General features: G+C 36.9%; 4 protein-coding genes and 1 pseudogene across 6 annotated transcripts; 3 read left to right on the top strand and 2 right to left on the bottom strand.

The window, feature by feature from the left end:
- Positions 1-1,204: 1,204 nt before the first annotated feature.
- LOC137717806 (aspartate--tRNA ligase 2, cytoplasmic-like) lies at positions 1,205-5,177 on the bottom strand. The gene is made up of 10 exons (XM_068457291.2): positions 4,570-5,177; positions 4,349-4,456; positions 4,120-4,233; positions 3,726-4,016; positions 3,521-3,631; positions 3,263-3,316; positions 2,983-3,062; positions 2,765-2,880; positions 1,669-1,783; positions 1,205-1,505 (listed from the first exon to the last, which is right to left on the bottom strand). The coding sequence occupies exons 1-10, from the start codon at positions 5,080-5,082 to the stop codon at positions 1,379-1,381; spliced, it is 1,629 nt and encodes a 542-aa protein (XP_068313392.2). The 5' UTR covers positions 5,083-5,177; the 3' UTR covers positions 1,205-1,378.
- A 3,948-nt stretch (positions 5,178-9,125) lies between these two features.
- NAGK (N-acetyl-l-glutamate kinase) lies at positions 9,126-10,333 on the top strand. Its single transcript, XM_068457788.2, has one exon. It carries the CDS (start codon positions 9,193-9,195, stop codon positions 10,180-10,182), a length of 990 nt encoding a protein of 329 aa, XP_068313889.2. The 5' UTR covers positions 9,126-9,192; the 3' UTR covers positions 10,183-10,333.
- A 138-nt stretch (positions 10,334-10,471) lies between these two features.
- LOC148695143 (DDB1- and CUL4-associated factor homolog 1 pseudogene) lies at positions 10,472-13,632 on the top strand (annotated as a pseudogene). Its single transcript, XR_015965745.1, has 2 exons — positions 10,472-11,357; positions 11,459-13,632. The product of XR_015965745.1 is annotated as a DDB1- and CUL4-associated factor homolog 1 pseudogene (transcript).
- A 1,141-nt stretch (positions 13,633-14,773) lies between these two features.
- On the top strand, positions 14,774-21,830 carry LOC137718268 (potassium channel KAT3-like). The gene is made up of 13 exons (XM_088698168.1): positions 14,774-15,052; positions 15,190-15,405; positions 16,989-17,150; positions 17,248-17,305; positions 17,645-17,962; positions 18,818-19,057; positions 19,135-19,233; positions 19,339-19,371; positions 20,199-20,384; positions 20,613-20,690; positions 20,927-20,978; positions 21,128-21,262; positions 21,611-21,830. Exons 1-13 carry the CDS (start codon positions 14,871-14,873, stop codon positions 21,712-21,714), a joined length of 1,863 nt encoding a protein of 620 aa, XP_088554294.1. The 5' UTR covers positions 14,774-14,870; the 3' UTR covers positions 21,715-21,830.
- On the bottom strand, positions 19,657-22,451 carry LOC137718271 (uncharacterized). Of its 2 annotated transcripts, none has more exons than XM_068457789.2 (4): positions 22,302-22,451; positions 22,107-22,158; positions 21,827-21,991; positions 19,657-19,824 (listed from the first exon to the last, which is right to left on the bottom strand). In XM_068457789.2, exons 1-3 carry the CDS (start codon positions 22,378-22,380, stop codon positions 21,841-21,843), a joined length of 282 nt encoding a protein of 93 aa, XP_068313890.2. In that variant the 5' UTR covers positions 22,381-22,451; the 3' UTR covers positions 19,657-19,824; positions 21,827-21,840. The 2 variants fall into 2 exon arrangements, with proteins under 2 accessions (XP_068313890.2, XP_088554295.1); XM_088698169.1 differs by having other exon boundaries at positions 21,832-21,991.
- Positions 22,452-27,205: the final 4,754 nt, after the last annotated feature.

Raw genomic sequence — 27,205 nt, 5'->3', positions numbered from 1 at the left:
AATAGAGACTCTCCGGAGTACCCACAGAAATCCCCACATGTAAAGACTCCATAGGAACTCTATAGTGGGGCCCGAGGTTGATTTTGAGTGGGACAAAAGCCCCACCCACGTGGGTTGCACATCAGCTTCTCTCACCAGACAATTGTGTCAAGCGTGACCCTGCATCAACTTATTTTATTTTTTTTTTTTTCCACCGATGGGAAACCAATGGTCTAGATAGATTCTTGGGTTTTTTTTTTTAATTTTTTTTATTTTCTTACTGTTTAGACCAATGGCCACAATACTTCAACCAAATTAATAATGATTTTTTTTTTTTAATCTTGCAGTCCTTACATTTAGGGATTATATTATAAGAGCTTTCCATTGAAAATGATATTTCTTTAGGGACTTGAATATTTCTTTGAAGTCCTCAAAGGTGGTAGTGAAATCCTAAAATAGGACTCTCATTGAGACGCTTGTTCCCCATTTAATAAATAAATAAAAGTGCAATTTTTTGCATTATTAAAAGAATTTTTTTATGAATAAAGACGTTGTACTCTTCTTAAAAAAATACAAAAAATAAGAGCTACAAAGATTAGAAGCAAGAACAATTGTCAAAGGGTAGTGCTATCTACACATCCATTTTTATTTCTCACACTTCTCTCAATTTTTGGCCGTCGGATCGATTGAATAGAAGAGATCAATAGCAAAAAAATAATAAGAGTGTGTGAGGTAAAAATGGGTGTGTGAATAACACTATCCTAACCAAAATGTGGGTTTCGTCCATTTTTGTGGTTGTGGTGGCCTGGCCATGGGAGAGAAAGGGTATGAGATCGAGTGAGCAATAGGAGTGAGCCCAGCGGAGAAGGGCTTACACAGAGAGAGAGAGAGAGAGAGAGAGAGAGAGAGATGGGAGAGGAGTGTCGATGAAGATGAAGAGATCGAGAGAACAGAGAAGAATAATTCAGTACAAAGGCTTCCTCTGGTTTAAATTTGTGGTGAGGGATGTGCATGGTGTCTTCCACATTTCTTGAAAGGCCATCGATCCGCGAAGTCCAGCGGAGTTGGTTTCTACCATTTTGCCTTAGTTTGGAATAGGTTCTGAGTTCAAATCTCGTAAAGCAAAAAAATTTCTCACGTTGTAGCAGAGACGAATGATTCTGAAGATGGTGTTACATTTCGTATGGAAACTAGAATGTAGATAGAAGGTATAGCAAAGAATCCATTCGTTCAACTCTGACACATATGAACATTAATAAAACGACTCGAGCAGACAACAAAAATAGAGATTTTGAACATGGCACGTATGTGTATGTCTGTCATCAGTTGTAAGAAAAGATGGTTTCGTAAAACTGACAAAAACAAAATTCTCCGCTAATGTTAATGAACAGTGGCACCTCTAAGGGGCGAGCCTAAGTGGATCGCGAGGGAAAAGAGAAGTTTTGCGGATGTTATTCAAACCGCAAAAAAGCATGACAACACGCTCCAGCCCTACCCCGAATCCACCATGAGGAGGTGCACCGTATCTGCAAGAAGCATCATAAGGTTCATTAAGCAGTGTAATCGAGGGAAGTCAACTAGAATCGCATGGTTAGGTCAAAACTCAGAAGCCAATTTGTGAAGAGCTTCTAACTTACAACATTTTGAATAAATAATAACAATAACACAGGGAGCAAAAGGAAAGGATACCTGAAAGAATCAATATATGTTGATATCGTCTTCACGTCAATTCCCAATGCCTGTGCACGTTCAGTCAATAACTCTGGAACGTGTACACGCTGTGCTCCAGAAATAATCTCCTCGCCTAAAGGATGGATTACATTTAGTCACGTCACTCCAAAACGGTTTACTGTATACCGGAGTCCCCAAGTATAAAGAGAATAATATATTTTCTATCCAATATACCATCAGGAACTGTAATCTAACATACCTAAGAATAAATGTGACATCTCACATCGCCCAAGGGTGTCATCCTTAAATGTATATTCTCATCCCTACCTAGCACGAGGCCTTTTGGGAGCTCACTGGCTTTGGGTTCCGTAGGAACTCCGAAGTTAAGTGAGAAGGGGGCTAGAGCAATCCCATGATGGGTGACCCACTGGGAAGTTGCTCGTGAGTTCCCAAAAACAAAACCGTGAGGGAATGGTAAGCCCAAAGCGGACAATATCGTGCTATGGTGGTGGAGCGGGCCCGGGAAGTGATCTGCCCTGGGCCGGGATGTAACAATTTGGTATCAGAGCCTAACCCTGATCGCGTGTGTGCCGACGAGGACGTCGGGCCCCTAAGGGGGGTGGATTGTGACATCCCACATCGCCCAGGGGTGTGATTCTTAAATGTACATTCCCATCCCTACCTAGCACGAGGTCTTTTGGGAGCTCACTGGCTTCGGGTTCCGTAGGAACTCCAAAGTTAAGCGAGAAGGGGGCTAGAGCAATCCCATGATGGGTGACCCACTGGGAAGTTGCTCGTGAGTTCCCAAAAACAAAACCGTGAGGGAATGGTAAGCCCAAAGCGGACAATATCGTGCGACGGTGGTGGAGCGGGCCCGGGAAGTGATCCGTCCCGGGCCGGGATGTGACAATAAAAGACGCTATGATATACTTATAAACTTTCCTAGCTCAGTTAACCCAATATGCATAAAAAATTAACAACTATTTAACAGCTAGATGATGTCTAACATATCTATCGAGCACTGAAGTTGTGAGCTTAAAACCAAAATCAAATTAGCAAAATGATTCAGGATACAAATGCAACAGTAATATTGATAGAAACAATGATGGTTTACCTCGAATAAAAACATCAAACGAATTACTGTAAGCGGGATTGTCATGGCAAGGCATTGTGTAGAATGGCCTAACAGCCAAAGGATAGCGGTGCAGTATGTAGAACTCGGTGCCATACCTATAATCGAGTAAAAATCAGTTCAAACATTTATGATGACAACGGAACTTAAATAAAATGAGAACAAACTAAAAATTGGGTAGAACAAGCAAGAAAAATTACTTCTCCAGAACTAGTTGGCCCAATTTTCTCTCATTCTCGGTGTTTAAGTCCCCAAAAGGATCCACTTCAACCCCAGCTTCCTGTAAAACACATCAAACTTAGAATATATGGAAGAAATCTTCAATTGAAAGCAGGCCATGCATGTTTCAGATTCCAGACTTTTAGTACTAATAATGGCTCTAGACCATGTGATTCGAGAAACAACTCTGCCAAAGTCTACAACCATGCATTTACTATTTGTTACTCAACTCAGTGGCGAAAAAAGAATGGGTGGAAATACCTTGAGCATCTGAACACCTTCTTCAAATGTTAAACGTAGCGTCTCTGGCAAGTACTGAAAATTTGAGAAATGACAATAATCAGAATCCAAAAACTGTGTGGACATGAAACTGAAATCGTTGACAACATTTTTTTTTCTATAACTCAGAATATATAGATAATAAATCTATTGCTCAGGCAATGCTTCATTGACCATTCAACACCCAACATATCAAAGTCCAAATACCAAAGACAGCAAAAAATAAATCAGAAGTGCAACCTTTAGCGGTTGGAATGGATACTGCCTTGCCACAGCTTCAAGCTCTTTTGCACAGTTCTTGTTCAAGGAGTCGAACATTGCAACAAACAATGGACCAACAACGTCCATCACCTGAACAAACAAGCATATAATTGCTCCGTGAATTAACATCCACCATCATATGGGGGGATACCGGTAAACAAATGCCTAAAAATTATAATTCTACCTCAGAATAGTGCCTCTTGATCTCCATTTCAACATCAAGACCGGTGAACTCACACAAATGCCTATGGGTAAAGGAGTCCTCAGCTCTAAAAACAGGACCAATCTCGAAAATACGGCCAAAGTCACCACATATAGCCATCTGCTTGTGAAGCTGAGGCGACTGGGCAAGGCAGGCCTCTTGACCCTTGTAATTGAGTTTAAAAACAGCAGCACCACCTTCACTTGAACCAGCAATCAGCTTTGGCGAGTGGATTTCAAAAAAGCCTTCGGATATCAAGAACTGCCTGAAGATCTACAGAACAACGCAACCAATTACACATAGCAGTAATATCTTACTACAAAATCCTCCAACTTTGCAAAGAGAAACAACTGCAAATGGTACAAAGACTACTCACATTTCCAACTTGACTCTGAATGCGGAATATACCCTGATTCGCCGGTGTTCGCAAGTCAAGAACTCGGTTATTCAAGCGGGTATCCTGATTAACCCGAACGAGTGTTTCTCCGGCCTAAAAACTCATCATACCACCCAATGAATATACACATACTAAGAGAAAGAAAGTCCCAAAATGCTTAACAAAGCTTCAACAACCCAATTCAGAATAAAACTTGTAATCTTACGACCTGCAAAGCCTTTTCGATTTCGACATCACTCCTAGCAGCATCCTCAATGTTAATTGGTAAAACAGCAGCCCTACTCACACAATACAATTTCCTTACTTGAACTTCCACCTGATTAAACCCAACATTTTGATTATAATCACTACGTAATCACTCAGCGAATTAAAGTTTTAATTAAACACAAACCAATCAAAAAATTGAAGAAAAAAACGAAATCACAAAACCTGCTGCGTGGTGCCTTTAATCTCGACACTAGGAACAGACACGACGCCTTCAACATCGATAATCGACTCTCTGCTCAACCCGGCGACGTACTTCACCATCTGGCGGCTCACGGTGTCAGGCTGCACCGTCACCACGCACTGCACCGTAAACCCCCTCTCTCTGACGACAACAAACGACATCTTATTCCCGACGGCGCGAATCGTCTGCGCCCGGCCACGTATCAGCACGGACTGGTTCTCCAACGCGTTGGTCAAGTTTCCAACCTCGGTCCAGTGGCTGACGTCCTCAGCCATCTTCGATTGTAGCTCGACCAGCGGGACTTCGCCGTAGTTGGAGGCGAGCGGGTCCTGCTCGTCGACGGCGAGAGAGGGGGCCGCCGCGGCCGGGGTTTCTTTCTTGGCTTCTTTCGCGGCTTTTTTGGCGGCTTTTTTCGTAGCGCTTTTGCTTACAGAGGAGGCATCTTCGGTTGTTGGGTCGGAGGCGACGCGGTTTTGGGATTCCGGTGTCGACATTGGAATCGGAATCGGAGTGTGGAAATTTCAAAGAGAAGAAAAGTACGCAAGAAATTACAGGGGCTTCGAGTGTGGAATGGCAATGAATCTGTCCGTCCGGGGTGCGGGTTTTGTAATGGGAAGGGTGGTCTATTTTGGGCCGTTGGATGATATCTGGACGGTTCAGGTTTGTAAACAGGTCTCGTCTGTAGGAACGGGTCAAAAACCCGACTGCTAACAAACCGAGGCACAAACAAATGGCGGCCGCATAGGGGACCCCGATGATGCAAGGTGGCCCGAAATTTTCCTTTTTTTTTTTTCTTCGTAAGCATATCTAAATGAGATGTCAAAATTACCATGTAGGCATATAATAGTAAAACATAGCAACAATTTCTCTTCAACCGAACCTTCAATTTCTTAGATGGTGTTGAGTCATTTAAAGTTAAAGTATTTTGTTGTCAAATTTGACACCAAATGTCAAATTTATTAAATGATATTTTAATAGATTAATATAATATATAATAAATGTTATTATGTTTTTAAATATTTGATTGGTTGCCAACTCCACAAAAAGATAAAAAGTTTATTAAATAACATTATTATTTAACATATCGGGTGGAGCAAAATATTGTACAAAATGTCAAATTGCCATATAAACGCCCCAAACTTTTATTTTTATTTTTAACCAATGATATTATTTACATGAATAAGGAAAAAGTAAGAGGTTAATTACATTAACACCTCTTGAGATTTTTCGTGTTTTCACAAAATCTCTTCACATTTGAGAAATATCATTGACACCTCCTAAAGTTTTAATTTGCCTTCACATAACCCCTTTAAAGACAAATATACCCTTATAATTAATTACTTAAAATAAATTTTTATATAAATAAATAAAATAAGTCTAGAAAAATGTTAAATTAAACAAAATTACATGAAACACCATTAAATAAAATAAAAGAAACCCTATGAAGCCATCAACTTATGAGATGCTTCAAGATTGGCATTATTTTCAAAGGATCTGGTCCCCATACTTAAGTCATCACCACAAATGGATCGCAAGAACATTCCAAAAACCCAACAACAATACCGCACAGACCGGTCGCAGCCTGACACGTTTGTACGGCGTTTAGTGAAGAAAACCCGCAGACCTAATGCACAAACCATTTTTATATTAATTCGTCCCTCACTAGCCTCTACAACTGCTTCTTCAACACCACCGCTTTGGCCACTGCCGTCATATCAGAGTGAAAAACATCCGTCTTTGCAATTCCGATTGTTTTTTGTTTTGGATTTTGGCCGATTTTTTATTTCTAGACATTAAAAATGATCAAATGAAATCTTTGTTTCCGGTAAATTATAAACAATATTAGGAAATTTTTCGTTGTCGTAGTTTATGAATCAGACCCAAAAAAATATAAAGAGATTAATTATGAATCTTGAAGACATTGAAGGAAGCCAACAATAGTCAAATACCAAAACCAAAAACCCAAACACATGCATCGCAGAATTCAAAGCCAAGAAGAACTCTACAATTTAGCCATTTTTTTAATGTGATTCTTTTTAATTTAATTTCTTTTTCTATTTATTTATTATGCTTTTTTTATTTTAAGTAATTAACTACAAGGGTATATACGTTTTTAGAGGGGTTATGTGAAAGCGAATTTAAACCTCAAGGGGTATTAGTGATCCTTATCAAACGGGAGGAGTTTTTGTGAAAACACTAAAAACCTCAGGAGGTGTTAGTGTAATTAAACCAAGGGGTGGGTTAGCCTCACAATGGACTAGCAATAATGTGGTTCAAATTTACCTTTGGTGAGAATCGAACATAAAATCTCTCATTTACAACTAAAGAATAATGTCACTAGCATAGTACTAAGTGGCAAGCGCCACAAACTTTTTTTTATCTAGTATAAGTCGATTCAAGTGAAGAATTATAGAGAGGGATAGAGAGGTGCGGCAAGGAGCAGCGAGAGATTTGGTAAATTGTGAGGAGTGTATTACCTCACCCATTGTGTCTAATATTGAGCTTATTTGGAAGTACTTTTAAAATAACTGAAAATGTTCTTAGAGAAAATATTTTTAAAACAAATTCTTCTTAAAAATTCAAGTGAATCCTATAAAAGTAAAAGCACTTTAAATGCTTCTTACAAGAACCATATATTTGCTGCTTCTTCCACAAAACACTTAAAACACTTTAAGTGTTTTGTGGAAGAAGCAGTAAACGAGTCAATTTATTTTAAAAGCACTTCCAAACGAATCAATTTATTGTAGTATGGAAAGAAGAATCTTCTTCTTTTAGTAATACAATTGAAACAGAACACTATCTAGAGGATATTCTAGAATCCCAATAAAATTTACACCAGCTAGTTCCCAACTAAATCAAAACTACGACACTCTCTGAGAGACTTTACAGCCACAATCTCAATTTGACGCTATCACCTTGAAGCATCAACATATATTACACGAAACGAATTAAAAGCAATAATCGAAAATTAACGGAAATATGCAAGTGACTAGTTCAAGGAACCATTAGCCACTCAATAATACGGTCTGGTGGTATTCCTCTTCACTTGGAAGTGAGAGGTCTAAGGTTTGAATCTCGTGAATGGCGTATTTGATACCAAATTAGATTGTTCATTGTATGGTTTAGCTGAACTCCTTATTTTCCTAGTGTAAAAATATCGAGGTGCTCTAAAAAAAAAAAGTAATGTCATCATTAATGTAGGTAAAGTCCCTACCAGATATCTAATTTTTCAAAGCACTAAGTAGTTTTTTGAAATATTTTAACAAGTAGACATTAATTTGAAATCATAAATAAAAAATGAGTAAATTTTTATACATTAAGGGGGCGTTTGTTTGCCCTCACTAAGTTGGACTGGACTGGATTGGACTAGCTATTAGTCCAATACTGTGTTTGTTCCATGCTGGGACTAACATTAATGAGACTAAAGGGGACTAGCATGGACAAAACCCTTCACTAAAAGGTCTTAGCGAGACCCCCCAATAACCATGGGACTAGCTAAGACTATCCTCTCTTTCTCGTCCTCGTCATGCTCAACGACCACTCCCGACAGACTCCTCATCATCTCCAGTCACCTAGATCAATCATTAACTTTCCGACTCTCTTTCAGATCCATTTCACAACCAACTTTCATATAAAATATACCAAATTGAAGCTGGAGTGACAAGATTACGATTTTACCTGAATTGAGGTCAAAATGTGGTCGAATGTGGCCGGAAAATGGCCTGGAAGTCTCGGCCTGTTTGGGCTTTCTTCCAATCCATGACAGATTCGAGCATTCAAAGCTAAGATCTCGATCTAGGGATGGTGATGAATTTTTTGGCCGTGCTAACTTCATCCAATTTAACGAGGGTTGGCCGGAAAACACATCGGGAAACCTGCAACTCGTAGGGAAAATTGGAGCCGTGAGGTTCCATTCGAACAACGCATTGCTAGAGAGGGAGGGAGGACAGAGAAATAGAGATTGGAATCAATAAGGAGTTTGACCAGGAATGAGAAAGAGACATGAATTGAGAGGTCTAAGAGGAAAAAAAGAGGGAGAGGGTGGGACGATGAGAGAAGAGGAAAATAGTGGGACGGAAATGGTAGGAAAAGATGAAGAAAAAGATAAGATCATAATAAAATATTAATAATTTATATATTAAATAATATAATATTAGAATTTGTTATTATCCAGCTTCTTAGTCCAATACTGCACCAAACGCTTCACTAAGTTAGTCCAATTTAGTCTAGTCTAAGCCAGTCCAGCTTAGTCTTTGAAGCTAATCCAATCCGAGATAGTCCGGCGCAACAAACGCCCCCTAACTCTAAAATAAATAAAAATAAAATAATTCACATTTTCTCTTTCTAATCTTAACAAAAATTGAAAAATAAATTTAACATTAAACTCGTTATTTATAATATTCGAACTTAAAAAAAATAAGAGAATTACAATTGCCGGTGTCAACTAACTGAAGTACAATCAAATTTATGCTTGACCAAAAAAAATAAAAATAAAAAATAAAAAATAAAAAAAACTGGAATAAAATCGGTTCTCACGTGAGTTCAGTCGTCACTTCAGGTCTCACTTCACTCTCGCGCCTCCACTGCCTCACTGAAAAGGAAAAATGTTGGTAGCTAAAACCCTAATAAACCCATCGCCATCACTCAAGCTCCCAAACAACCTCTCCCTCCGCCGCAAACCCCCATTTTCTGTCTCGATCCGTAACTCTCTCTCCCAATCCCCGTCGTCTCCTGATCCCACTCCGGGGCAACTCCGAGTCGACATCCTCGCCGAGTCTCTCCCCTTCATCCAGAAATTCCGAGGCAAGACCATCGTCGTCAAGTATGGCGGCGCCGCCATGAAATCCGAGTCCCTCCAGGCCTCCGTCGTCAACGACCTCGTCCTCCTCTCCTGCGTCGGCCTCAGGCCTATCCTCGTCCACGGCGGCGGCCCCGAGATCAACCTCTTGCTCCAGCGCCTGGGCATCGAGGCGACCTTCGTCGACGGCCTCCGAGTCACCGACGCCAAAACAATGGAGGTCGTATCGATGGTCCTTGTCGGGAAAGTCAACAAAAATCTGGTCTCCTTAATCGACCGGGCCGGCGCCAAGGCAATCGGACTCTGCGGGATGGACGGGCGGCTTGTCACGGCCCGGCCCGTTCCGAACGCCGCCAAATTGGGATTTGTCGGGGAAGTTGCGCGGGTGGACCCCGCCGCGCTGCGGTCCAACGTCGAGGCAGGGTACATCCCGGTGATTGCATCCGTGGCGGCGGACGAGACCGGGCAGCAGTATAACATCAATGCGGACACGGTGGCGGGGGAGCTGGCGGCGGCGGTGGGGGCGGAGAAGCTGATCCTGCTGACCGACGTGGCGGGAATTCTGGAGGATCGAAATGATGTGTCGAGTTTGGTGAAGGAGATTGATATCAATGGAGTGAAGAAGATGGTGGCGGAGGGGAAGATCGGCGGCGGAATGATTCCGAAGGTGAGTTGCTGCGTGAGGTCGCTGGCGCAGGGTGTGAAGACTGCTAGCATTGTTGATGGGAGAGTGCCACATTCTCTGTTGCTTGAGATTTTGACTGATGAAGGAGCTGGAACTATGATTACTGGATGATTAAACGTTAATTAGTTGCTTAAGTACTGAATGATTAAATGTTAATTAGTTGCTTAAGTCCTTGTTCAAATCCTTCACTTCCCCTTAGTGTAGCAACATCGATTGTAATAAACAACGAGGTTCAACAATTATGAATTATCTGTTGCTCTAAGTCTATATCCTTTGATATTTGCATAACTGCTTAGAAATTCTCTGTGCATGATGGACATTGTACCGACAATGTGTCCAGAACATGTCAATGTGTTTTGTTATTGATATGTTAATCGATACAATATCGAGTCTTAAAAGAACCAACGTCTGTATATGAGGCGTCAAACGTTGCGATGCTTTTTACCTGATGTGATGCAGCTTGTCTGTGCTTTGGCTGCTCATTGTAAATTTTCTGCCTTGTTTGTGGATAGGGGTTACTCAAACCTTCTTTGGTATTTGTTCTTGCCTATTTACTATCGGCTCTCTCCAGGTCATGACATATCGGGTGAAGTTTAGCATTTAAGAGGTCTAATTCTCATTTACTTAGGTGACTAAATTCATCTACTCTGTTCATTTTTTTTACGGCCAATTAATGTTTTTAACGGAATAATGGAGTGGGTTTGTGCTCTTCCTTCAGATGTGGTCTACCAGGTGGTTGAATTAGCTCTTCAACTTCATGAGTGCTCACAGGATCAAGCCAGGAAAAATGCAGCCTTATTTTTTGCTGCTGTATTTGTTTCCGGGGCAGTTCTTGATGCTTTTGATTCTCAGGATGGCTTACAGAAGTTACTGGGACTTTTAAATGATGCTGCATCCGTAAGGTCTAGACTAAATTCTGGGGCACTAGGACCCCCAAGTTCAGGATCACTTCGGAATGGCAGGTCACCTGCAGAAGTACTTACTTCATCAGAGAAACAAAATGCTTTCCGTACATGTGTTGCCTTGCAGCAGTACTTCAGAGCACATCTTATTATGCTTGTGGATCGAAATAAGAACCCTCGAAGTGCAGCTCAGAATCTTCCAAGTGTAAGGTCTGCTTTCAAGCTGCTTGACATCAGTGATGAAGCTGTGGATGCAGTATATTCCTGCAGCTACAGAAGGACCGAAAGCTGGGTCCTACATTTGTGAGAAGTGGGAACTCATTGGCCTGCAGTAGATAAGATTTGGGTTTTAATGGACTTATTACTATGTTGGTGTTATGCCAGGTATAATATATTCCCCACCCTTGCAACATGAACTTCCAATATACTCTGTTGCCTTTTCACTTGATTCCGTATCTGATTATACCTGATTTTTCTTTCTGCAGGCTCCACCTGTCGAGCGTAATTTACACGATTACTTCAAATGCATCGGGTGTTCTGCATATTGTTGCATTGGTCCCTGGCAGCCGCAAGATGATTCGACATTAAGCAATATTCATGTTGGTGGTAGCTGTGTGCACCTTGAGTTAAAGACCTGCTTATGAGTCATTTCTTACTTTGCTGTGTTGCTTTTCTGATATCAATGCATTTAATCTGATTTTCTATTTGTCCCAGATATTCAACCGGCGCTTAATGTGTTTGTCAATCTGGTTAGTCCTCCACCATCTATCAGTTATAAAGCACCTTTACTTTCACAAGGTCAGCAGTATCCCCAACCCTTACATACATGAATGGTAATTGCAGAGACTCGGCATCCGTTTGACTGACCCGAGTGGCCAGTGTCTCCGGCCAGTCGCTATTATTTTCTATTCTAGCTCATATTTCACCTCTTTTCAATTTTGAACTGATTTGACAATGTTTCATTTGTTCGTGTGAATTCCTTGCCAACCTCATTTGTTTACACCAAAATAAATAATTTTCATGCTATATGGTACATGAGTCGGTACTAATTTATAACTAGCTATTGGTTTAGTAACTTACAATCTTAAAAGATGTCTTAAGCTCGAATTCATCTGTTTTTTTTTTTTTTTTTATTTTTTTTTTTATTAAAAATTATTAATCTATGAACTTTGACTGTTTGCTAAGGAAAATGTTTATTTGAGGGTTTTGAGTAATGTCAATAGGCACTTGTCTTATCAGAATAAAAATAAAAATTTCTCTAATGTTTTAGCCGACATAGACGTAGGTTAATTTTGACGAATAAGTATAAAGAAAATAAAATGTTTTGAATTCTGAAAAAACAAGAATTAAAGTTAAGAAATATTGAGTCAATTGATATGGAGATAGATAGGCAGTGAGAAATATTTGAGTATTATAATTGGGCGTGTCATATGTTGTATTTGTGGTCATCTAAAGTTGTTTAGAATTTCAAAATGTAGTTTTAATTTCTATAACAAAATTCGGACCTTTTGATTTCTGTATGATTAATGTAATTTAATTATCGTTTTAATTCCCTAAGCTTTTGAGTTGTCCAAAAAGTTGTAAATGGCTTATTTAAGTCGTTGATGTTATTATTGTAACTCATCTTTTCAATGAACAATCAAATATTCTTTGGGATTTTTATCAAACTAGTGAATTCCAGAAACTTTGGTTCTTCAAGGTTTTACGCTTGTAATCTCTTTTCTTCGTGCTGCGTCAATTGGTATCAGAGCAGGGATTGGCCATGTTCTAATGACAATTGATGTGGGAAAAGCAAACCTCTCTTCAATGTTGATTGTGGGAGGAAGACTATTTGTGGCACATTGAAGATCTTCCATGGTGATTGCGGACAATCTTTTGTTAATGCAGAATGCACTGGAGCATTTGCCTCAAGACAAACTCGTCATCTTGATGTTGGGAAGACTCATCGCTTGAGGGTAGTGAATGCATAGAATATTTTCTTGATTGAGTTTCAGTTGTGGATCAATTCTTCAAAGAAATGACTATTTTAGAGGAGAAGATGGTCAAGATAGTTGCTTTCCATGTAAAGTTCCGTACGGCTTTTTGGTGGGATGGTATGCAAAAGTCATAAATGAAAAAAAAGGAAAAAATCATATCTGATCTTGGCGTAAAATAAGAGAATTATTGTAAAGTTATGGTTTTCGTTTGAATATAATTTGTATCTTTTAAGAATGGAAAACGTTATTTTCAAAGAAAAAGTAGTGACGGAAAAATTATTTAATGATCTCATATGCCAAAAGATGGGGAAGAAATTGAAGAAACTGAAGTTGAATCGCCAATTCAAAGTGATGTCATGATCGAAGAGGAAACCATAATAGAAGAAGACAATCAAGTTAGAATCCATGACAAACAAGGTATTGATAAAACTCAACTTTTATGGTCAATATGGTTGTAGGAGGTAAGCCATATTCAAATCTCATTTATGGATCGACTACATGGTTATGCCATTTAGGTTTGAAGAAGTTTTGGCTCCTCATGTTAGAGATTATATGTGCTTATCTAGCTTTGTGATTCCTAATGCCATACAATTTTAAGATGAATTCGAGGTCGAGTTCCTTTCAAGTAGAATTATTCAAGTTCATTATCAGCGATCAACATATTGGTTTGAGGAGCCTCTTCATATCATACACGTTTTGCTTATTGAGAGTTGTAATTCTAGTTCATTATCTTAATTACTTGTGCTGCTGATTAGAGTGTACCCGAATTAGCTAAAACAATATGTTTCTTATTCTGCACCCCAAGTTCATATCTCCTCTCCTAATTTAGATTGAATCAATTAAAATGCGGCTTGACGTGTGGTTCAACATTCTAACGGATAGTATGTTGAATTTTCACTCATGCATCACTAATTCGAAACTCTTTGCACTTGAGACTACTTGAGAAAATACCAATTAATTAGTAGCGGACCACATACTCCATACAATGTACACTATCCGATAAGGGAAGTTATAAAGGCGATGCTAATTAACAAAACAAGATAAAAGATGCTTAGAAAGATTTTAATTTATGCTTCTTCTGGAAATATTTGGCTCTAAGCAAACGGATATGATACAAATAATTCCCAAAGAGAGCTACTAGACCCACCACATTATCTTATTTTCCCACTCACGTTATAATCCCACCCATTTTAAAAAGTTAAAAAATTAAAATGTTATTTCCCCACCCACTATTATTCCTAAAATAACCTTTAATATATACATACATATGAAATTATAAAATTGTCCCTTAAAAAATATAACAAATAATATGTAAAAGAAAACCACTAAAGTCTGCAAATTCATATGGAAACGATAAAGGTATCCAAATTTAAAAGAATTTGACAACGATAAATTCAAAAATACGATGAACAAATTCAAATGACCTACACACAAATTATTCTTCTACCTTTTCAATGGAAACAGAATCTTCTACCTCTTCTGTAGAAGTGTCATCTTCCACCTGTTCAATGAAAAAATCATCTTCTAAGTCCATTGATATTTTTTTTTACTTTCTCTGAATGAAAGGAGATGAAAATATGAGTTAGGGTTTTAAGGTAGACAAATCGTCTCCCACGCCCAACATTTTTTAAAAAAATTAAGCAAAATAAGATAATTAATGTCCTTATCAGTCTTTTTGTAAATGAACAAATTTGTAATTAAAAAAATCATTAAAAGGTGGATGAGAAGATAAGACATTGGGGTGGAAATAACATTACTCTTCCCAAATCAGGTAGAAAAAATATTATCTTATATATTTGTGACAAAAAATTGATTAGTATAAGATTTACTCAGCCCTCACACTCGCACAAACAATTAGAACTATAATATAAATATAACAAGAGGCAATAGCCTCCTATTGTCTCCCCCGTCTCACTTGAAAATGTCGTCGTGGTCGGCAACTGCTTCGCCGCTGCCTTTGCTGTTCCGGAGGCGTTCGGGCGGCGAGATTAGGAATTTGGCCTCTGTGTCAAGCAGCATCTTACCGGCTTTTGGAACCATTGTCGATGAAGCCCACTTGCAGCTCAAGAAATTTGTTATTGCTCCTTATGATAGGAGATATAGGTAAAACATAATGTTCTCGCTGAGATCTTTTCTCTTATCATATAGCATGACATACGTTACATACTATCACACTTAACAATGAGTATAAATATCTGTTCTGATTCATAGTCTGACAACACGTTTTCGTATCCATGAAGGTGGTGGCAGGCGTTTTTGGTGGTGCTGGTGATATACTCAGCATGGGCGTCGCCATTCGAACTGGCCTTCAAAAAGGTGGCAACTGGATCACTCCTGCCCGTAGATTTGGCTGTCGATGCATTCTTCGCCGTTGATATCGTCCTAACTTTCTTCGTGGCTTACTTGGACAAGACAACCTACCTCTTAGTACTTGATCACAAGAAAATCGCTTTGAGGTAAGCATTCTTATCTCTCTTCTCCTCCTGGATTTACTCCCGGCCCTTTTTAGGAGTGATTTATGGCGTCACAAATTAGATATTTTTTTGCCTTTTAGAAAAAAGATTAATTTGATACCATTTATGATTTTTTTTATTTAATAGGAAACATATTTGATTATGAAAAATTCTTGTTAGTATTGCCATCTAATTTAAGAATTTTTTTTTTTTTTTAATTGATGAGATTTGAAAGAAAATTTCGAGAATCTTGTTGATACTATATTGGATGGTTTGCTAGATAGACCAACTTACTAAAATAAATTTTGGATACCAATTGGTGTCATATTTTCTTACTGAGTTATTTGTCGATTTTTCCCCGAACTTACGAGAATTGCCAATTTCTCCCCAGAATTTTAGTTTTAGCCAATTTTTCTCTTAAACTTTTATAATTTTTCAATTTTCCTCTTGGCGTTATACTTACGGAAATGTTTATCCATCTTTATTTTTTTCTTCTTCTCTTCCGCTAGTTCATTCCGTACACTTTTGCTTGAATGTTATCTCTAATGTGGACAACCATATATGAATCTTCTCCACGGCCTTGTTTTTTCAGCAACATGTTAGAGTTGTGATGACATTTCATTATTCTTTCTTGTGACTTGATTCACTTGACCGTCTTTCAATTTAAGACTCAATTTCAGATAAGAAAAATACTTACTCGTCTAAAAAAATTCATTACTAGAAACTGGCCAATTATAAATGTCCAGTGAGTAATCGACTAAAATTAAAAAAAAAGGGGGGGGGGGGAAATTATCTTAAAAACAAATGATTGTATGGAATTTATTTCCTTTCTTCGGATCACACTAGCATAGTCAAATTGATTCTTATTAATTTATCTTACCTCACCACTTGAATTAATTCTTTATTTCGTATTATTGTGAATTATCTTACATACAATGAGTTTTATACGAAAAAAAAACTCATATTGATTGCCAAAGTTAGCCACTACCAATGATAATTAAACAAAAAAAAAGGTGAAATGTCAATTTAGTCTCTGAATTATCACTCGAGTGAAAATCAGATTTCTAAACTATTTCAAAAACATCAGTCCTTGAATTATAAAAATTTGCCAATTACATCTCTAATGTTAGATTTGAAGCTACTATATTCAATTTTCTATCAATTTAAATCACATTACATGCATGTGATACACATTGGAGGGTAGATCGGTAATTTTTCATAAAGAAACAGTGTATAAAATTAGCTTTGGAGGGTAAATTAGACGTTAGATTTGCAACCTATATGAAATGTTAAGGGCTTATAGGCGAGAAAATGACGGTATTACACTCTAAAGTGTGTCAAGTGACTTAAGTTGACAAAAAATTAGATAAAATAGCTTTGCATATAATAGTAGGGATGAAATTAGCAATTTTTAATGAATTTAAGGACTTTGTTTTAACGAAAAAAATAATTCAATGACCTAATTTTCACTAAGATTATAATTCAGGGACTCAATCGGCGCTTCACCCTAAAAAAAAAAAGTTAAGAACGATGATTAGTTAATCTTGATACTAATACAAATTATCTATTTCTGTTGGCAATTATAGGTATGTTACAAGAATATATTTTCCATTCGACGTAGTATCTACTATACCATTTCATGTGATATATAGAATCCTTTCCGGCAATATGCACCATCAACAGGTCTTTCGCTTCATCAATATGCTTCGCCTATGGCGTCTCAGGCGTGTTAGTGAACTCTTCAAAAGGTACTTTAGCACTTAACTACATATTAAATCCCTAATCACACATAATTAACATGTGATTAAGATCCTAGCGAACATTTTCGGTTTAATCCACATGCAGGCTAGAGAAAGACACACGCTTCAGCTACTTTTGGGTTCGATACATCAAACTAATTTGTGTGAGTATCTAGTTTCCTTCTTTGAGCTATTGTTTCACTTAATATATTCACCATGTGACTGCATAATTAGGTCGGAATTCCTATTATCATGGATCATAATTAGCAGTCTAACAACTTAATATGTTAGTTGAAGTACGCTTAACCATACGTTTTTTATTTATCAAACACGTTGAGCCATCTCATTTGATTATATATTTAGAATATATGATGTCTACACATTCAAAGAAGCATGATTTCACGTAATCGACAACCTAATTCACAATCTAACAACATAAATCGTAACAATGCACATAGTTATAATCAACCCCTCTTTTTCCCTTGTGGGGTTTTGGAGCACAGGTTACACTATTCGTAGTGCACTCATCAGGTTGCTTCTTCTTCTGGATGGCAACCCGTCAGAAAGAAGCAGCGGACACATGGATCGGGATCCAAATCAACGACTTCGAGACCAGAAGCATCTGGTTGTGTTACACGTATTCCATCTACTGGGCCACCGTCACTCTCACCACCGTTGGATATGGCGACATACATGCGGTCAACTTCAAAGAGAAGATTTTTACCATCTTCTATATGCTTTTCAACATTGGCTTCGTTGCTTACATAATTGGAAACATGACCAATCTCATCGTCCGTAGCGCTGTCCGAACTTTATTCATGGTACCATTTCCTCCTCTTTGCATTTTTCTCAAATAAACTAAAGAGAAATCGGCTTTCTAAGGACATTAACTGAGATGATTATTGCATGAATGCCGATTGAATGTGTAATAATAATCACAGTCTAATAACATAAACACGTTATCTTATAAAAAATCTTTACTTGTTATAAATAGGTAAACGTTAGAGAGATAACATTTACTAGTAATAAGAGCGAAGTAGGAGCGAAGTAGGGGTAAAATATCACAATGTAACTATAATTCAAGGGGATGACAAATAAAAGAGGAAGGAATATATACTGTTATTGATCTTTCCTTTTTGTTTTCTGTATGTTTTGATAGCAGTTGGAGTGCTCTATTTATAGAGCAACTCCATACGAACATATTCTTACATTTTGAAATTTACAGCACATCACTTTGAAAATATGATCACCTTTATTTCCAAAGTCTACATCACTTTGTGTGGGTATTGAAAAAACTATGTGGCATTCATTAAGCTACCAACGGTTTCAACATTGCCAATATTTTCAACATTACTCAGTATTAATCTTGAATGCATGTAGGACCCACTTTGGAGTCCATAACCATAATAACCACCCATATGTGGATAATTGACCTAGCATTTGGATACGGGAAATAATTTATGCACACATTTTTCTCCTTCTGCACACTCATGTTTATTTTTGTTGTTTGATTATTCTTCAATATATGCAATTTAAAAGCCATAAATAAATATGAAAATGGGTGTGCAGGAAGTGAGAAAAAGGGTGTGCGAAAAACATTGATAAACTAGACGCATATAATAGACTAATTTGAAGTGACTAGTTGTGTTAAATTGTTCAATGTGGTTTGTAAACAGAGGAATGCAATCAATGAGATACTGAGATATGCGAGTAAGAACAGACTTCCTCAAGGATTGAAGGAGCAAATGCTGGCTCATATGCAGCTCAAGTTCAAGACTGCAGAGTTGCAGCAAGAAGTGGTGCTTCAAGACCTTCCCAAGGCAATCAGATCCAGCATTGCCCACCATCTTTTCCAAAAAACCGTTGAGAAAACCTACCTGTTCAAAGGAGTCTCTGAACACCTTACTGTCCAATTGGTATAGCTACTCTCTTCTCTTCCTATGCAATGATCTTGTCGTTGTATCAATTCATCAAAGAACGTTGTTGTTTGCAGATTTCAGAGATGAAAGCAGAATATTTTCCACCTAAAGTTGACATCATCTTACAAAACGAAATCCCAACAGATTTCTACATTCTAGTAACTGGAGCATTGGTACTCTCTCTCTCTCTCTCTCTCTCTCTCTAATATGGTCATCTTGGTCATTCCCATATACGCTATAGTAGAAACATAAACTTGCATCGCATATTTGAAATGCAGGACGTGCTGAAGTACAAGAACGGCACAGAACAGGTACCCTTGAGCACTTCATTGTGAGCCTTCCATAGAGTGTTTCGGGTTCCAGAACCTCTCTTATATGGAAGATGCAATTTACTCTCTTAAGGTTCCCCGGTGATGAACGGTGAGATGTAAGTTGCATCTTCCATACAAGAGAGCATCTGCCTAGAAAGTTTTTATAGAGAGTGTACTGTGTTTGTATGTGCTAGTTTAACTCTTTAAGTTCTAAACATGAAGAAGTAATCATGAAGGGCTGGTAAACATGAAAGGCTCGAGAGTCAAGAAATCATGAAGGGCTGGTAAACATGAAATGCAAGATGACATAAGCGTGTATGGAACGAAATTCACAAAAGTATCTTAAACAGCTCCTACTGTGCATCTCTCTATACAGAAATTGATCAATCCAACCTCAAGGAAGACACCCCTAGCTTTCTCACGTTGAGTTGTGTCTTTTAAGCTTCCAACAACCTGCAGATGCAGATGAACAAAGATCATAAAACTTCAACTTTGAACCGTAGCTCAGAAAGGATATTGTACTCGTAAGAAATGGCTCATCTCAGATTTCCTCTTCAATAACCAGATACAGTCTGAAAATGAATACAAGGAATAGATATGGTAAAAGCAGAAACCATGAACTACCTATACCCCTCTCTTCCCCTAGCTTTAACAGAAAGAAAAAGTAGCATTAAGCGGGAGATCGCTAACATGTTTAACCAACTAACTGATGACCTATGAATCAAACCTCTGAATTCTAACACATAAACAAGCTATTGCATCAATGTTGACAATGAGAAGCCTTTTCTTATGTATCTTGTTCTAATTAAACTTGCTTGTATTTTAAGTTTTTGTCAAACCTAGGATCTGCAGACTTGGTAGGAGAAATTGGGATATGTTTCAACATCCCCCAACCTTTTACAGTGAGAACAAAAAAGCTTTCTCAGGTTATTCGGATCAGTCATCAATCATTCAAGCAAATGGTACAGTCACAGAATGAAGACAGCAAGATAATATTCAAAAACTTAATCGAGGTAACAAATCTATCTCATTCCCTCCACAATATTATCGTGACATGGTTTGGAAGTTCTAAGAAAAAAAACTTGATGAGATTAAGTAAATTCTCAGGCACATCATTTCGCTAAAACATAGAGCTTCGCATTGTGACCTAAATATCCATTGCTCTCGCTTTGTTCTTTTAAGATATACAAATAACCCTACCATGCATAGGCAGTTGTTTATGCTGACTCTTTCCTTTTCAGCACTTGAGAGACTTGCAAACAGAGGTGCGAGAAGAACTACCGTTTCTAACAGAATTGTTGGATGACCTAAATATAGAGGTACACATCTCCATTTTTGACAGAATACTTTGACCATAAATCTGAGTCTACTTATATGGCTTTTCCTTAGATTGTATTGTTTGTCAGAGAAAAACATCGTGAGCTCACACCAATGTAAAAGACTAAGAACTCGGAATTCTTCCAGACATTTTACTTCGATTAACTTCAACTGCATTGAAGGAAACCCAACACTGAGTAGTTTCGGTTCATGCTAATGATGATGATTTTATTTGCAGCATATACAACCAAACGAACCAGTGAATTACCAAGGAGAAGCTAACACGGAAGGTAAACTCATCCCTTAGTCAAATCGAAAATGCGAAACACAAATTTTCTTTTGAAGAGGATGAACATGTGGACACAGCATTACAATACTATGCATGAAATTTTTCAGGATATTTGTCATCTTAGTTTAAGATTTTGTTATCATTTTACAGAAACAAGCGAAACTTCCACTCCGGGGCCAATTCCTATGAGAGTCATAATTCACGGACATCATCCAGATGAAGGTTACACGAATGGAAAACTCATTCATTTGCCCGAGTCAGTGGAAGACCTTCTGAAATTAGCAGGTACTACCATATTTGAGACACATACCTCCACAAAAATTTGTTCAAGGACTAAGCTAAACAATTCCAAAAACTATAAAATGGCCGGAGAAGATTAGTGGCTAATACAAATGGCCGGAGATGATTAGTGGCTAATACAAATGGTGAGAATAAAATCCGCCACAGAAGGCCGGAGAGTTCATGATTCAACCTATGGCCAAACAAACTAGAATATCACAATCTTCTCAGTAACTAACATTTACCAATCACTTTCATACCAAACAAAACACTAATTTTCGACCTTTTCTCACACTTTCGTCACAAGTTGATAACATATTCGAACTTACTAACTATTTTACTGCGAAAATGCAGAGAAAAAGTTGGGAAAAAGAGGGAGCACGGTTATGATGGCGGACGGCTCACAGGTCGAAGAGCTAAACGCATTAAGAGACAACGACCGCTTGTTTATCTTTTGAACACAAACACTCTATGTATGAACGAATGAAGACTAATCAATCAGTTTCAGCCATCTTGTAAACGAAATTTTATAATGTAATTCATGGAAAATATGAAGATTCAAGAACTTACAGCACCTGTGCATTCTATGGACGGTTGTTGAGCATCTCCAAAACGGCATAAGCGGCCTTCTCGACTTGCTCTCTGGCTTCCTCTAAGCCTTTCTTCTTCTCCAGAGTAGATTCCTTGCACTTCTCGATCTCCTCCGAAATCCCGGCAGAGTTCTCATCAGTTTCGCTATAAAAAAAAAAATAATAATAATTAGATCGTCCTTCAAAACTTCGGAAGATTCAAATCGATCAAACAGTTCGTTGAAATTGAAATCAATTGAAAAGAATAATTGAAAACTGACCTCATCATCTTAAACATGTTCTCCATCGCACCCTGGACTTGCTGTGAAATCACTGCGCCATTTCATCCAAAATTTAATTTAAATTTAAACAGTTTTTTTCTTGGCGCTCAAAACTCAAATTAGAAGGGAAGAAATCGTAGAACGGAGTCGCAAATGACAGTGAAATTGAATTGCGCGAGAGAGAAGTGAAATGACCGTAGACGATGGATGACATCGGAGACTCGGACTCCGATTGGAGTTGGAGCTGAAGGTCCGACTGAGATGGTGAAGCCATTGGAGTGTCGATCTCCGTGTGTATGTAAAGTTTGAGCTTTTGGCAAAAGCAGCAGCTGAAATGGATTTGGATTTTAGATTCTGGAATGCGCTAATTGCCAATTTATAGAGTACTTCAAAAAAAAAAAAAAAAAAAAAAAGGAGGGAAACTTAATAAAATGTTAAATTTGAGTTTATTTAATGAAATTGTTATTAATACTCCAAAAATCTTATTTGTCATTCCAAACTTTCTATAATTAAAAAGAAAAATACACTGATGAGGAGTGTATAATATGATTTTTGGAGTGCTAATAATAGTTCCCTTATTTAAAATATCACTTCTTTTTTTTTTAGTTCTCACACATTCCTTATTAATTTCTGTGATTTTATCTTCTTTAATTCATTCAATCTGACGGCTAGAAACTAAGAAGTTGTGTGAGAAGTAAAAAAGAGTATGTGGATATCACACCCCTATTTAAATCGAGTTATCATTTTGGTATAGTGATATATCTTTCCTTCGTTTTAATTTTTTTTTTTTCAATAGTTTTTTTTTCCCTATTATTGTGAACCAAATCAAATGGAACTTGAAAAATACGATTGAGACAATAGTTATTTGTGTTTGTTTTCTGTTTACATAACGACTATTTTAGAATGTTAATAACAATTTAGTTATAATCGCTTGACATATCATATAGTAAGAGAAGAGCTGCATTTTGTTGCCAAATCCATAACAGTGTAGTTTATTCAATCAAATATTAGTGTTTTTAAAAATTAGTTTTAAGACTTGCTTAGGTGGTTTTTAGGGCGGAGCTATGAAAAAAACGCATCTGCCCAGCGAAAGTGGAGCGTTTGAATTTTTTTTTTTTTTTTTTTTTTTTTTAACAACCCAAACTCAAAACGGTGTTGTTTTGGAAAAGTTTTTTTTATAAAATTCATGCTAAGTTTATATGTTTTCAACTTAATTTCTTTTAGTTTATGTTGTCAAGTTCAAAACAACAAATTGTGTTTTTTTTTTTTTAGAGGGGTTCATGTGCACGGCAAAGTTGTGAAATTTAGGCCCAAAAGTAGAAAATCTCCTCTTTTTGATCGTGTGACCTTATAAAATAGTAACATTGAAAATTTTGATGGTGATGTTACAGGTGATGACGTCATTTTTCTGATTTCGAAATGAGAGTTGTGAGATCTAGACTTTTGGGTTGGCTCAGATCTGTGAGCATATCATGTGCATGTTGTGTACATACAGTGAGCATATCCTAAAAATTTCACCCAACAAATCACCAATTTTTAGTAAACACCATCACAACATTCAAACAAGGTAGGGAATTCCATGATATAGAAGGGAGAAATTGATTAAATTTTGTTTCACTATTACTTCATACAACTTCTAGTTTTATTCTCCCCTTCCCCAAATATGAAAAAGCTCACTTCTTTAATCCCACTAATTTGCAAATATTGGAAGGAAGAGAGCAAAAAAACAAATGGGTTTTGTGCACCACCAGTTAATGACTAGGCTTTGTTCTTTCTCTCGATGCGAGTCCAGTGATGGTGGTCTCAAGCCTCGATTGTTTGCCGTGATGCTGGAAAATGGCTTGAAAACTCGCAGCCTGCTTGAGTTTCGATTCTAATGATCGGGGATGAGATTCATGACAAGGCTGGGTGTGTTTGGACTCGTGAGGACGAGATGAAATTGGTGGTGGCTTCAATTTGGGCTATGTTGGTCGGGATGATAGTGCACCGTGTGTGCACATTGAGAAGGGGAGAAAGAGTGCGTGAGGGAGAAAGTGAGAGAAGAGAGAGAGGAAAGGAGAGAGAGTAGAGAGAGAAATCAGAAAATGAGAGGAAATAATTCATTTATATACGAGGGCAATTAAGTCATTTCAAGGTATAGGAAAATTCTAGTTCAGTTCAATTGTGGTGCATCCCGTGTGCATTTTTGAAATGTCCTATTTCTGTCCCAAGATTGAGAAATTGTCCTATTTCTAGGTATTTTCCAAAAAATTAGGTTCTCAATCACTTTGACCAAAAAAAAAAAAACACTTGGCTCAAAATTCAATCTCTTTTTTATTGGTAAATAAATTACAAACTATTTACTTGTAAGCGAGAGATGTTAGATTCGATTCTCGTCAAAAACGAATTTGAATCACATTATTACTAACTCATTGTGATGCTAAAACCTCATTTCCTATCGTTTAAATAAAGTCGTTTGTTAAAAAAAAAATAGAAAATAAATTACAATCTCTTTGTGGATGGCTCCTTGGCATCCTTAAAGGAAGCAACTAGATACCAAAATTAGAATATTGAATTGAACGATTGAATTTTTTATTTTTATTTTGAGAACGATTGAATATTTGATGTGGTCATATTTTCTTGTATTTTTATGCAAACGGTGAGAGCACGTACCACCAACAGCAACAGGCCAACACTGTGTCCACGTGAAGTATCTACCCAAAGCGTTTACCGAGGACAAAAATGAAACGGTAATTTTCCAACAATAAAGTTTTATTTATTTGTCTATTCCTTACACTGGGGAATTTTTTGGAACTTGTGGAGGTAGCAAACAAAGCATGATGCAAACATATTTCTTCGGAAATTTGTTATTATCATTTCAAAAAATTTATTCTACATTTTTCGTCAATGTATTTTTCTTTTAAATTATAGAAAGTTTAGAATGCTAAATAAGATTTTTGAAATGCTAATAACAATTCTCTTTCATAAATTAAATAAGATTTCACAAAAGTAAAAAACAAATATTATTTTGCTTTTCTTACTTTGTGTTTGGGTAAGTAGGAAGCTTGCAGGATATAAGGTTTTGTAATTACATACGATTATGTAATTTTTTAGTTGAAGTGTGTTTATAAATTATTTTTTTTCCTTCGAAATGTTGCTAATTAAGCACCACATAAAATCTAATAAAGATAAAAGGACAAAAAAAAAAAAAAAAAAAAAAGCTAAATGGACTCCCTCAAAAGGAGAGTTCTTTATGAAATTTATGTCTAATTTTAACGTTAATTTTCATCTAATATTATAAATTATTATGACGAAAACATAAGATAATAGAAAATTTCATTTTTAAGAGATATCTTTAAGGCTGATTTGGTAAATTGAATAAGATTGAGCCTTAGAAATAAAATTTAATTAGCAGAGATGAGTTACATAACACATATGTGTGACTGGATTACATAATTATTATATTTTCCGTTGTTTCATATTTGTAACCAATACAATTAGTGTTACAATTTTTCTTGCCAAACTTTAACTGTGCTACAGGCCAATTTCAGTGAAAATAGCAGAGTCCAGCTTGCCCACTACACGGGGCCTAAGTAATTAAAAATAAAAATAAAACAAAAGCAGCCGAAAGCACCACGAATTGAGTGAAACGTACATTCATTGTGCTCCTTAATTTGAATGGGACCCACATGAATTTACCCAGATCCCAATCTGTGATCAATCCAAAGAGTCGGTAGACGGTTGGGATACGTTTTTTTCTTCGTATTTTATTTTTGTACCTATACGAATTGACATTTTTGAAAAGTATTTGAGTTTTCCTATATAGAAAATATATTGTAATATGGTAACCTCGTTTTTTTTTTTTTTTTTTTTATAATTTTTTATATTAAACCAGATCAATGGTGAACATATGAGGAATAATTAGAGACAGGGAAGATGGCATTAGCTTACTATTAATTAAAAAAAATACATTGTCATTTAGTACTATGGTCTAGTGATATTCATATTTACTTGTAAATAAGAGGTGTTGTGTTCAATTCTCGCTAAAAAATGATTTTGAACCATATAGTTGCTAGCCTATTGTAAGGCTAAGCCACCCCCTTACTTAGTGTAAATAATATCATTTGTTAAATAGAAAAAATTAAAATAAATACATTGATTCAATACCTAATAAACAAAACATTAAGGGAAATGTTATTGACACTCCAAATAAATACGTTTTAGAGTAAAAATGATATTCTACCCTAAGGTCCCTTTTCTTCATGCAAAGATCCATTTGGTGTTCATGCTGCACAGCAGCACTCAGTTTGGTGGGGAAGCTAACCACTTAAGTTGCCCAACGGGTCCATCATTTCAGTCTCTATATGTGAGTACATGTACCCACTATCCGGTGAATCCTTATACTTAAGGGATTCACTTTTTGATTCATTAGAGATTTATTTTATCTTCATATTTGTTGTATACTCATTTCGGTGGTTGTCCCTATTTAAGGACTCCATTGTTAATGCTCTAAGGAATTGTATTGAAACTTATTAAGATGACTCAAAACATCGTGTGCAAATGTTTTTAATCAACTAAATTACAAGCATTTTGCCAAAAAAAGAAGAAAAAAAAAAAGAATTATCCTACCATATGAACTTGTATTGTATATGAACGTGGTCGTGGCCTATTAGACTGATTTAATTCACCATTCTTTATTGAAATATGGATTTGATTGACAATTGTTTAACAACATTTTCACAGCGAAAGAGAAGTAAAATTCCTTAACTGCCAGCTCCCACCGGTTGAGAAAGAGTGTTGCATCAGTCATTTCCCCCAAGTTCATATATTTTGTTAGCGACTTTCGTTTTAGTTGGATCTATCTCCCCCTTTCTGCAGATGCTGGATAATTTAGTCACTTAACTATTTGTTCTCTCCCCTAATAACATTGTTGATGTTTGGTTGTTGGGTTAAATGTATCAAAAGTAAATTAGCTATACATAAAAAGAAGTAATGCCATTAATAGGAAGGGAAAGTGCCATAGGACCAAACTCTCAAAGGTCCTGTGACCACATTGACAATAATTTGGGGGATTTCCACAAAACCCCATAACATGCATGTGTACTTACATTTGTTGTGGT

This window comes from Pyrus communis, chromosome 8 (genome assembly GCF_041283825.1).
Source record: "Pyrus communis isolate YQ-2024b chromosome 8, ASM4128382v1, whole genome shotgun sequence".
NCBI classification, from domain to species: Eukaryota; Viridiplantae; Streptophyta; class Magnoliopsida; order Rosales; family Rosaceae; genus Pyrus; species Pyrus communis.
This window is presented reverse-complemented; position numbering and strand designations above follow the sequence as displayed.